Source organism: Indicator indicator, chromosome 1 (assembly GCF_027791375.1).
Source record: "Indicator indicator isolate 239-I01 chromosome 1, UM_Iind_1.1, whole genome shotgun sequence".
Classification (NCBI taxonomy): Eukaryota; Metazoa; Chordata; class Aves; order Piciformes; family Indicatoridae; genus Indicator; species Indicator indicator.
In genome coordinates, this window is record NC_072010.1 from 30,424,742 (window position 1) to 30,437,897 (window position 13,156).

The following is a 13,156-nucleotide window of genomic DNA, read 5'->3' on the forward strand; positions in this document are numbered from 1 at the left end:
AAATGTATGGGTTTTTCCTTCAATAGGAAAATATTTGCACAGCTTTCTTAAAGATTTAGAGCTTTAGTTTCCAAGACAGCACCCCTGTTGTTAACCCATCTGTACTCTGTGGGATATCTCTAGTGGCATACCAGTAACATCTGAGGTAAAAATAGGCTCTTTCGCTGAGCGATGGTAAGGAACAACAAGACCTCTGTTGTGGCTGAAGCTAACACATAGTCTCATGTATTTACATACTGCTCAGGCTGACCTATCTCAACTAGCAGAAAACTGAGAGTAGGTACAAGCAGACTGAGGGAGAATATATCTTTATGCTGTGCAAGATCAGTGCTGGAATCTTCCAGGCAGATGCAATGTGAAAGTGGCTTTTTATTGATCTTTTTGGGGGGATTTTTATGCTCTTTAAAGGATTTTTATTCACTACTGTGAATAACCTGTGGTTTTAAATAATTGATAGAATGTTGGGATATCAGCAGTAGTTGAGATGCCTTTCTGGATCACTCTGGAGTTATTTCATGCATCTTTCACTTTATGAGTGATGTATTGAAATTGTTGATCTGGCTTTGAACATCCATTAATGTCCACTTAGCTTTTACAAATGACTCTTAGATTTTCTGTTTGTTTGCTAACAAAATGCTCATTTCAAATAAATATTTTTCAATGTAGACATGAAATGATGTCCTATCTTCAGTACACTAAACCACCTTGTCTAGCACTTTCTTGTCATTCTCAGCTTTGCTTTCAAACTTGTCCTTTAATTCCTTTCCCTCCCTGTGGGTTATGTGTGTGTTAATGCACCCTCACCCAGAAAGAGATGTTGTCTCCACAGCTTAACATGTGTGTGTGTGCATTTAAAATGCACACACAGAATGTTAGTGGTTGGAAGGAACCTCGAAAGATCATCCAGTACAACCCCCCTGCCAGAGCAGGATCACCTAGAGCAGATCACACAGGAACACATCCAGGCAGGTTCTCACTCATGTGAAGAAATAACATCTTTGTTCCATGGAGTCTTTGCTTATACAAAGTGGAGCAAACCTAGGAGGAGAGCACGAGGCAGAACTGCCATGCTGTAGCCATCAGCCATTTTGCTTGAGAAGGGGGACATTACCCTTCACATCTGGTTTAAACCTGCTGACTGCCACCAACACCAAGCTTTTACCTATTTATACATGTTTCTCTTTAATTTTCCCTGTCAGCTTTCTGGTCAAGATACTTTGTAAAGTAATTCCTGATTTGTCCTCTACATTAGGTACCGTAAACACTGCATAGAGTTAGGATGCACAAAGTAGGAGCATAAGATGAAAGACAGTTTAGTTTCCCTGGTGGCAGCTGTGGAGCTTTACTAAACTAAATGGTTTCATTTAATTAATTTCCCAAGCTGGGACTGAAGCGCCTGCAGGCTGAGAAGGAAAATCCCTTTCAGAAGATGCTGGCTTAAACCACAGGTGATGTTGAGAAATAGGTGGTACAAATATTTATTTGTGTAACCAGTAGAGGAGCCAGAGCTGTCCAAGAAGCAGTTGGTGGGGAAGCAGCACAGTGGCCACCCTGCTAAGGGGAGGAGCTGGCTGGTTCAGTGCCTCCAACCTCTTTCCCCATATGTGCTGATCGACCCCATTGGGGAGGATGAGTGGAGTGATGGTGAAAGTGCTGCTGCCCCGGTGGGGCAGTGCCTGCCTCCATTCCCAAAAAGGGTCTTGTTGATGCCTGTTGCATTCCTGACCCAATTTTATGCCTGTGGTCTGTAAGTCATGGTCTGCCATTTTTAAATGGAATATATCTGTGTGTTTCTATAGAACCTGCAGGATCCAGTGTGGGTGTTCCAGCCTCAGTGATTACATAAAGTTATTAAAACCATTTTGCAATAGATAAATAATCATCATTGGTAGTTAGAAGCTTTTGTTTTGAACTGCTTCTCTTTAATAATGAACCACTTTTGTTTTTTTTTTTCTGTTTTCATTTTTTAAACAAAACCCTTATTTGCTGGTGAACAGGCATCAGAAGAAGTGTCAAAATCTCTGCAAGCAATGAAGGAAATTCTCTGTGGGACCACAGACAAAGAGCCACCTACAGAAATTGTGGCTCAGCTGGCACAAGAGTTATACAACAGTGGCCTTCTAGTGACACTCATTGCCAACCTGCAGCTGATAGATTTTGAGGTAGGTGAGCTTCCATGAACCTTTCAACTCCTTGGTCTGAGTGTTATCAGTGAGTAGGGATGTGTTTTTCTGAAGTCTAAATAATTTTATTGTATTTGTAACTTTTTCACATGCTGAAGGAAGTATCTGCTGTAGATCAATGTCCTGGTAGACACATGTCATGGGTTTAGCCTGTTGAATCTGCTGATGAGTATTCAATATCATGCTGCCATCATGCCAGCTTAAAAATGAAAGTGCTGGATGGAGCAAAGTATTGTGGGGCTTGTAGTTTGGATGGTAACATGAGAAGCTTCCTGTTTCAAGTTGCTGCTTGCTGGTATTGGTCTTTTCTGCTGGGCTGGATGCAGGCTTTTGGGAGTGGGAGGGATCATTTAATCGCTGCCTTCTGCTGCTGCTTCTGCTTTTGCTGTGAAATAGGCTAAGGTAATTGCACATTGCATTATTTCCATTAAACTCCTTATCGCTACCCAGGGCTGTTTGTGTTACTTTCCCTTCCAATCTGGGGGGAGGGGGGAAGAAAGAGAGGGCTTTTGTGTGAGAACAGACTGTGTTACACCAGTACAACATGCTTATATATTGAAAGGAAATGCAGTGCATCTCATTTTATTTCTTTTTATTAAAACAAAGCTAATAAAAGAAATGTTGCTGTGTATATCCAAACAGGATAGGAAATGATGGTGAGAATACTGTCTATGACCAACCTTGCAAGTTGTAGTGATGAACCTCTTACTCTGGGATAGTGCAACCAGAGCCAGCCATCGTCTCTGAAGAGTATATCCAATTTAGAAGGGGTCCAGGGACATGGAACAAAAATAATTAGAAGCATGGGAAAATCTCATGTGAAAAAGACTGAAAAAACCTAGAATGGTTTTGTTCAGAGGAAAGGAGTTGAAAAAGGAGTTAAAAACTGACAGTAGGTTGCAAGCTGTGGTGGGTTGAAATTCCCCTCCCAATATTAACTTCACCAGAGTAGCTCAGTTTGGAAGCAAATGGAGCTATATTTACAGGTAAAACTACAGTCTACAACGGAATGCAATGAATATATACAAATATACAGTATTTACAATATTTACAGATATTTAGAATTAACAAAAACAGCACAAAACCTTCCTGGTCAAAGCTAGGAAATCTGGCTCTCTGCCTCTCCCCTCCTCCCCCTCCCCTGTTCAAATGGAAGAAAGAGAGAAAACAAGCAGAGATTATGTTAGAATTTAGCCAAGGTCAGTATGACAGTCTTACCTCCCCAGTGAAGGAAGCAAGAGAAGTGCTGAAACACCCTGCCAGACTGCTGCAACAGAATTGTTGCACAGTATTGTTTTGAGAACTAAATCTTAAGGGAGCTATTCCTCTAATGGAATTGTTTAGAATAATCATGATTTTCCTTTTTTACACCCAATATTTTATTTACATTCTTACTACTTTCTGCACAAGATCTGTGAAAAATTTTAAAAGCATAGCCCTAAAACCAGTACACAAGGTAAATTGAGTTGCCCCCACTTAATTATTTGGAATAAAAGAAAGGAATATAACATTTTTTTTAAAGCAGAAATATTAATATTTATGTATATAAATATGACTTAATTTTATATATTTATATGTAAAGTTGTATATTCCAAAAAACTCCTCACAAGTTCAGTTTTTAAAGCCAAGAGCTTAGTAGACAACTACTAAGAAAATTGCACTTATAATTCCTTATAAATAAGGACCACTGAGGTCTGAAGCAGGAGCAGTACCCAAAGCATAGGGCAGGGCAGCTGCTCAATTTAAGAACCGTTTCCCTGGAGAGATCATCTGATGCTGTCAGTGCTGCTTTTTGAAGGAGTTCCTTTCTTGTGGAAGTTTTCAACCCTTATTGAAGTTGTTTGTTGTTACTTTTCATTCCATTTTGTAAATAAATGAAAGGGAGGAACAGTGGGAGATTCATGTTTTCTTCCCCCCTGCCCCCTTTCTTCCAGTAAAGCCAGGATTCAAGGGACTAGTTAATTTGTTTTGTATTACTTCTTTAAAATGTTGTTAGTGGAGTTCTTCAGTTCAGGAAGGGGGTTCTTAATGCTAGAATGTATTGAGTTGCTTTCATTTGTCCTCTTCCTGCTACTTCTGGTTACTGTTAAATGTCTTAATTTCAAACACCCCTCACACACAAAAAAATCACACCCCTACAACCTACACCCCTAAAAATCCAGTAATTTGTTTGTTTAAGAAAAAAGGAGAAAGAGAATACACTCGTAGCAAATACAACAGAGAAGGGAAACTGCTGCCATTTTTTTAGTCACCTGACAGTCTGTATTGCTTTTGTCAGACAAAAAAATCTGTGTAGGCGTGTTGAACCCACAGTCTTCAAGTGCAAGCACTGAAGGAAACACCTCATCTGTTGTGGAATTACTGTTAATGCAAACAAGTCTAATAAATCGCATTGCAAAACAGATTTTTTGCCATGATAAAACCTTTTCAGTCATTTAGCAAAAGTGTTATACATACCTTTTTTTTTTTTTGATAAAACAGTAGAAACAAAATATTATTGAAACAAGAAGGTAGTAAGAGGACATGCTGCTTTATCTTCATATTTCCATTGACTTTTTCAGTTTACTAAATTTTCTGGTTCCGTTTTGTTATATGAATAAGAGTTCGTTCATCCTAAAAAAGAAAAAGCTGTTTAGGAGAGTCAACTGCTGTGTTCATGATGTAGAAGTGGTTATGAGACCAGACTCTTCTCACAGCAGAAGGACAAGAGGCAACATTTGCAGTTTGCATTAATAGGAAATTCATATAAATGGACTCCCCGTAGTCCTAGCATGTACTGATGATAAGTAACCTTTTGGTTTAGCTTATCCTATGCATAGTGACCTAGGACTAGGGGGAATGGATCCCAGGTAGAGAAGGGTAGATTTAGATTAGACATCCTCATCATAAGGGTGGTGAGACACTGGATCCAGTTGCCCAAAGAGGTGGTGGAAGCCTCATCCCTGGAAGCTTTTAAAGCCTGGCTGGATGTGGCTCTGCGCAACCTGATCTAGTGGGAAATGTCTCTGCCCATGGCAGGGGGGTTGGAACTAGATGATCTGTGAGGTCCTTTCCAGCCCTGACAATTCTATGATTCTGTATTGGTGGCTATAGTTGGCATTTAGGTTTCTTTGCTGAAGAAGTGATTTCATCACTCTATAAGTCAGTAGTATTTATGTAGGTTACTTGTTTTCTCCTCACCAACACTGCTGCCCACTTTAATCACAATTTTGCACAACTGTACTTTCCTTTGAAGATGGATTTTCAAGACTTCATGGAACCTGACAGCTGTTTGGAGGAGCAACATTAGAATTAATGTCCTCACTGAGAAAAACGCAGAAGCACAGACTCAAGTCCTGTCTCCTTTGTGTTTCACTTGCCAGTACAATTACAGCATGTGTGGCTGGGGGTGGACATGTGTGAATGGGAGACTTGCACACATCCATCACAAGTCTACAGAAAACACAAATTTATTGCTTCTGACACTCTAGATATAATTTTGTTGATGGTATTGTTGTAAAGCACTAAAGTTGGGTTTGGGCAGGAGCCCTGAGTCAAGATCAGACTGGATTTTTTGGAATTTAAAACATGAAATTTATCGTTGAACTTCAAAGAACTGAGGAAAGTAGTGCACATACAGAAGAAGTCACCTGAAAGCATAGACATTACTGTGGGTAGGTCTAGTAGTTCACAAGATGTAATGGCACTAAAAGAGGCAGTATATAGCCACAAGACCAGGACTGGTATTGTTAGAAGCTTTCCCTTTGGCTTGAAACAGCAGCTAAATGATGGTATAGGTACTATTTCTTATTGATGTAATGGCATCCTTTGTAGTGTTTTTGTCTTTCTCTAGCTGCTTTATCTCCATGCTGCCTTATCTTGTGCTCCAGTGGTCATGTGTATTTCATTATAAGGCAAAACCAAATTGCAGATCCAAGTAAGAAACACTGTAGTATTTCTATAACTTTTAGAAGTGTCTAATGGTGAGGGAATTCTGCACTGGTTCCCTCCTATCTGCCTCCATTCCCTCCAGGAGAATCCAGAGAGACCAACTTCTCTGGCTTTTGCTGTCACTGATCTCTAGAAAATTGGATATAGTTGGAGATAAGTAGATATATCTCTCTATATAGGTATATCTCTATAGATAATAGTAGAGTAGGAGATATAGATAGTGCTGCAGTGTACCTGATTTTAAGTAACTAATATTAAATTTTGCATAGCAGAGCAGATGTCAGTTTTTGGCTGTTTTCACCTCCCCCTGTCAACAGCTTTTCTCTATCTGGGTTGTTTTCATCTTGGAATATCTGCTGAAGCCACTGGGGATCACAGGATTCCAGGCATATGTTATGGGTGTTGTAAAGATAGGGTAGAATAGGATGACTTTATACAGAATTAGGCTAATTAAGAAAATGTTCAAGAGTCAAAAGTGTTGTAGACAAAGGTAGATGGACTGGCCTGCTCTGATTTGATTCTTCTATTTAATTCCCTGAGTCTCCAAGCCAGCTGGGTTGGAAAGCAGAATATTTTGTGTTTCTCAGCAGTGATTTATTTGTAGAGGTGAAACCAGGGAATTTCCTTCTGTATGAAACTATCTGCTCCTTGGCTTCAGATGTTCAATAAGTTCCCCGCCAAGGAATGTTTGTCCTCTCAAGACAGATCAATGAGCATGTACAGATTACAAGTAACCTTTTGCTTTAGCTTGCCCTGTGCATAGTGACTTCTTGTTGACTCAGTGTCTTGGTTACTGGTCATTAGTGAGCAGTCTCCTTCCTCCATTTATTTCACATGTCAATTTGTCTCCTGTGGCCAGGGGAGAAAGTGGTGGGGGAGGAAGAGGACATCTAATGTAAGATGTATTGGCAAACTCTGTGGTTAAATAAGACATAATTTGGAAAGACCTTAAAAGCTCTTTGCACAGGGAAGCATTCAAAGACAAACCTGAGACACGTGTACAGGAGAAAAGTAGGAGAAAGTGATGGATCTTGGTTGTGAATAAAGCAGAAGTGTGGCACAGCCATTTTATCAGTAGTAATTATTTCATTCTTCATGGTGAAATAATGGGCAATTTTAAGTTTAACCCTGATTTTCAAACATGTAGTCACACTTTGCATTGATTGCATTTGTATAATGAAAAGCTTTCACTTTGTAAATCTGGGTTGGGGGGCAGTGTACACAGTACTAGCTTGACAACTCAAATTTGGGTGCTGCAGGAGCAATAGTACACACTGCAAAAACCATGCTCAGCTTAAGGTATGGCTGGCTTTTTGGTACTTCCGTGTTGCTGTTTAAGATAGCAAGGTGCTGATTTGCTTGACAGAATAGGGGAGACGAGCATCTTCATGTAAAAAAAACCCAGGAAAGTGTAAATGGGAGTGAGGAGGATCAGTAGTCTTCAGAGCCACCAGATGGAGGAATCCTTCAGTGTGTCACTGAAGAAACAGGTAAGAGGTTGTGTGACTGTGGAGACCTCATAAAAGGAGACTGGCTTGGTTTCAATTTCATTTCTACTTTAAGTAGAGCTTATACTTAAAGGTCATCTGTTCATGTTTGTCCAGTTGAAGCTCTATTTTTCTTCTTTAACAGGGCAAAAAGGACGTTTCCCAGATATTTAACAATATCTTGAGAAGACAGATTGGCACACGCAGCCCTACTGTGGAATACATCAGTGCCCATCCACATATCCTATTCATGCTTCTAAAAGGGTAGGTGCTCTAATGTAATTTTCATTGAAGAGCATTGCCTGGAAAATGCTGACATTGCAGTTGATCTATGTTCTCATTTTAGTTTGGGTTTGTTTGTTTGTTTTATAAAAACAGATTTTCTTCCAGAGTTCTTATTTTACTTCTTTCTACTTAAATGTATATTTTTTCATTACTGGATTCTTTTATTTGACTGTTATCTTTTATTTCACCAAACTTTGCTGGAATAATTCCAACATGTTGGAATAATTGTGTGCTAATTGTTTTTGACTGCTCCCCATGTGATGTGTACTTCAGTTCTTGCCCTGAACTCTTGTGCAGCATTGTTGACGACTGCTGAGTTTTAATTTAGACATTTTTGCTGGACTGACTTATAATGGTGTCTGTAAACAACTGGAGCAAAACTGGACCACTATGTGGTAGAACAGAGAGGAGAAAAAAATGCATAAAAAGAATAGTTGTGTCTGTAGGACAGACTTTCCCAAAGCTTGTAGCTGCATGTGAACTTCAACTTTAATTCTGTAATGAACTCCCCAACTTTCAGCATTAAATCTTTGGGGGGTTTGTCTTTTAACCTTTGAGGAAGTCAGTGCTTAGCTGTAATCTGGTGGTTCCCAAGGTAAATTGGCCAAGGAGGGGGGAGTAGAATGCTGTGTGGAGAGAACATCAGCTGTAGCTGCGTTCAGGAGCGCACAAGTGTTGGCCTAAAACTCTTGAGGTTTCTGTCCCCTTTACTTCTGACTGAAAGCACCTTCTGTTTAGCAAGATTTGCTTTTCCAGTCCTCAGAGTCTGAAGATTTCTGCTCAGTTCTCTTTGGCTTTAGGATTTTGTTTATTTTTGTCTAAGGAAAAGAGACTATATGTGGTTTGGATTAAATAACTGATGTAGAAGTAAGTGCATTTGTTAGCTGATCAGTTTGAAACAACATGGACTAGCATGGCAGTTGTATGGTCACAGTAGTAACAACTGATCACAGGATGTTAGGGGTTGGAAGGGACTTCTGGAGATCATTGAGTCCAACCCCCCTGCCAGAGCAGGACCATAGAATATAGCACAGGTCACACAGGAACACATCCAGATGGGTCTTGAAAGTCTCCAGAGAAGGAGACTCCACAACCACTCTGGGCAGCCTGTTCCAGTGCTCTGTGACCCTCAGAGTGAAGAAGTTCCTCCTCATGTTGAGGTGGAACCTCCTGTGCTGTAATTTATATCCATTCAGAACATGGTGTAAGCCTTTTAAACAAATTGTTTTAAGGGAATTAATTTTTTTGTGTGTCTTTTTTGCTCTTGGGGTTGAAGATTTGCATTTTAACCATTTGCTTAACAGCCAGAGTTAGGAAAATACTTAAGCACCATCTAAGGTGATATCCTTCTGACAGCCTATTGCTCTCTCTTGGGTCAGGAGAGGGATAGGCATAAGAGTCCTCTAAAATAGTTATTTCCTTCAAAATTGGCCACATCCTAGAACAGCGGAGTAGGAGGGTAAAAAGTGACTGAGAATACCACAGAGTACCAGGGATTTCCAGAACTGGGGGCTTGTGGTTGAATGTGGTGGCAAAGCTTTGGTTGCTGTGACGAGAGGCGATGCAGATCCTCCACCTTCCTTGCAGGGCAGTGAGTAGCTGGGCATGTGATGGTACTTTTACAAGTATAGAGATTTGTTGTCATTTAGCTTCAGTTTTGAAGCTCTTGACTTGTTTTGTCTTACTAAATGCCAGCTTCCTCAGAAAGGAAACCAGTAAGCTAGTTAAATGGATTCATTTGTGCATTAAAATTCACCATTTATATAAACTTCAAGCTAGTTGTTTCAGGACAGTGTTATTTCTCTCAGTACTCATTAAGTTGTACAACTGTTTTCAATTTCATATGTAGATACAGTAATTTTCTTCCCTCTTCTCTGCCTTTGTTTTTTTTATTTTTTCCCTGACACATTGTGCATGTATTGCTACCATATGTCTGGGCTTTATTTAAAGCTAAGAAATATATTTGGATCTTGTCCCAGATATTCTTTGGCATCTGTAACAAGCAATAATATTAAGATGATAGTAAAGATTTTATGCCTATGTGCTGCTGACAGACATTTTACTGTAGGTGACCTGAGCCAGTGGGTGGTGGCATCATTTAGGTGCTTTTTTTGGAGGTTTCTGTTTGTGCAGCAGTGTGTCTGTGTTAGTTTGGTCCTTCAGGCTCCTCGTCCTTGATTTCTTGATTATCTCCCCAAAGCACTGCACTGTATCAGAATTGCCACTTCTGAAGTTTCTTGTTAGAAAGTACTGTTGATTTCACCCACAGCAGGCCATAAGACAGTCCTCTCCAGCCCTGATGGTATCTGAGCAGCTGCTGCAGAACACGATGCTGCCCTACCTGCCTCTGTCTTGCTGCTGTGACTGTCTAAAAACAGTACTTAAAATATGTGCCTGCTGTAAGGGTAGGGCTCTGAACATGCAGCTTGAGTGTGTGGTGCTTGTGTGCAGTCAGCTATGAGACTGGGAAACGTGTTCAGGTTAGAGACCACCACTTGAAAACGTGACTTAAGGACATATTTTCCTATTTGCTTAGTGCTAAATAAAATACATGAAATCAAAATCTGCTCAAAGGGAAGGAAAGTGGATTTGGCTGGCTTGCACCATTCAGTGTTAGTTACATGACATTTGGAGAGGAAGAAAATTGTGTAACATTTCTAGCATGACTGTAGAAGAGACACCTTGGGACCATTGTGAAGGCTTGTCATTGTTGTACTTGTATTGGATGCAAAATTTCCTCTGCTCCCTGACAGTCAATTCCCAACAGCATCAACAAAAGGTTACTTTTTCACTGAATAATATAAGCTCTACTGAGTGGGAAGGATCCTGAATCAGAGCTCCCACCCAGTGTTTCCTGCCTAATACTCCAGCGGCACTGCCAGCTTGAGATAACTCTTCATACCTTTTAGGCTTAATTTTACTTGGTGGCTGCTTCCTTCCAGCTTCTCAGCTTCAGAGAAATTTACAGCACGTAGTTCACTACTTTTTCTTCTTTTTCCTTTGTAGGTTAATTGACCTTCCTGCTGCATGATGACTTGCTTTAATACTGTTTTACTTTTTGGGAGAGCTGGCTTTGTATAATGGGTAGGATTTCAGATGAGTACAACATTTGGTGTATAGAAAGTACCATTTTCTTTTTTTTTTTTTCTTTTTCCCCTCTTTGTTGTCAGCATATTGCATTAGCCTGGAAATAACTTTGGTCCTTTGTAATTTAAAATATTTCTTCTCTTTCACAGTGACTGTAGAGGCCTTGAAGTTTGTGTAACTAATTTATAAATTCCTTATATATATCTCTCTCATGCCATATGCTATCTCTAACATACTTAGTCACTGCCCTGATTTGTTTTGTGATGATCTCTTCATATCACAGTGGAGTTAAAGCTTTAATGGTGGATTGGCTGAAGTTGCAAAACTCCTCTTGAGTTCATACAAGGATAAACTCAGGCTATATAAGTTACTGTAAAATTAGATCAGAATATAGCTGTTTGTCAAATCCTTGTGTCTCTCAGGCTCGATGCCTTCCTGCCTGAGCTCCTTACCTTGTACCATCTTCTACACTAGACAAGCGTGATTCCCTTTGCACTGAGGTGATCTCTACTTTCAGTCTTGCCTCTTTCAGCTTTCACAGTATATGTTTTGAAATATTTCAAGCCCATTATTTGCTTTTTTTCTGTAGCCAGTATGTGGGGATTTCTTCAGATGTAAGTTTATCTGAGCAGAGAGGAACTCAATGTTTTTTCCTGCTGCCAGGATATGTTGATATACAGCACTAATGGCTTGTTAGAAGTGATTTCTGAAAGACATTTCTATCATTCCTGCGTGGTGGCTTTGCATGTAAGTGTGGGTGCAGGGAACATGCCAGTTATGACAGGGCAGCCTGTAAATGTCTTCCAAGAAGTTGTAAGAGCCAAACCCAACTTTCCTCACTTCTGTGACCAGCCTAAGGTCCATAACCCACTTCCAGATAATGGAAGATTTGACTAAGAATTATTCTGTCGATACTCAAGTTTTAAAAACTTATTGTGCTGGAAACAATGTAATTTGCTTTTATTCCAATCAAAATATTCCTCAGCCAACTATTAAATATTTTCCTGGCTGCAGTCCTAGGAGCAACTCCGCCTCTAATATTCCTGTTAATGGAGTTGGGAAGAGGTATGCCTCAATGGGAAACATCAGCAAATCTCCATGGCCTAAAGAGTCATAAATTCATGATGCAAATGAGTCCCAAAAGGAAACAAACAGGGTCTTGAGTGCTTGCAGTTCCTTGAGGGTGGGAAGTTTCGCTCGCCTGTTTGGAATAGTAGTTCATTTTTCATCAAGCCAGCTATTGTTGACATCAGTTTGAAGTATGCAGCTCTGGTATGCTCATGAAACACTACCATTCTTTTAAATTGCAAGCTGGTGGTAAATTTGAGGGCCCACTCACAGCACAGATGGCATTTTGTGTTTTCCTTCTTTTTTCTTCTCTTTTGGCCTAGTGATAGGAATTAATTGTGCAAAGGAAAACTGATGCTGATAAGCTCTGAGTGATAATACACAGTTCTGATATAGTATAGCCAGCTTATTGAAACAGAGTGTACTTTCTGTCCCATGGACTTCATCACTTTCACATGACTGTATATTGTTGGAAGAAGTTCATTTTAAGTCCTTCCTGACTGTTGGGTTTTTGTTCTTATTTTGTTTGGGGTTTTTTTTGTTGGTTGTTTTTGGTTGTGTTTATTTGGGGGGGGATGTTGGGAGGGATTGTTACTGTTTGGTTTTGGTTTGGTTTTTAATTGTATTTCTAACAGTTTTGTTTCAGATTAATTTCAGCTTTAAAGAAATCAAAACTTTATAGAAATAGAAAATGGTCTGAATTGCCTGCCCCTTCCCTCCCTTTACAAGGTCAAGAAGTGTGCTGGCTCCTGACTATTGTAATGCCTATGCTGTAATGGGATTGGAACTTGAGGAACAAATAATTTGTCTCCCAGACAAAGTTGTAGCAGAGGAGAGATTGAGTAGAATTCCTCCTAAACTGCAAAAAAAAAAAAATATCTTCAGAGCTACAGAAAACTTAATCCTCTGTAGACTGCCTGGAGAGACTTCCTACCTTCCTTGTTAGACATGAATATTGTAGAGTGATGTTCTCTAGAAGAGGACTGGGAGCTGATGGATGGTTGTGAAGTGTTATTTCTTTCCTGGATAAATGGAGGAGCTCAAAATTAAATCTGAAAAGGGACATTGTTATATCGTATGGGCTTTACTTTCTCATCAATTCAGAAGGATAAAGGA

General features: G+C 39.8%; 1 protein-coding gene across 2 annotated transcripts in view; it reads left to right on the top strand.

Annotated features, from left to right (window-relative positions):
* The window catches only part of CAB39L (calcium binding protein 39 like), a 68,372-nt gene that overhangs the window by 38,605 nt on the left and 16,611 nt on the right, over window positions 1–13,156 (top strand). For both annotated transcript variants that reach the window (XM_054380987.1, XM_054380979.1), the window contains exons 3-4: window positions 1,998–2,162; window positions 7,746–7,864. In XM_054380987.1, coding sequence (XP_054236962.1) covers window positions 1,998–2,162; window positions 7,746–7,864 — 284 coding nt within the window. The remainder of the gene's footprint in view (window positions 1–1,997; window positions 2,163–7,745; window positions 7,865–13,156) is intronic.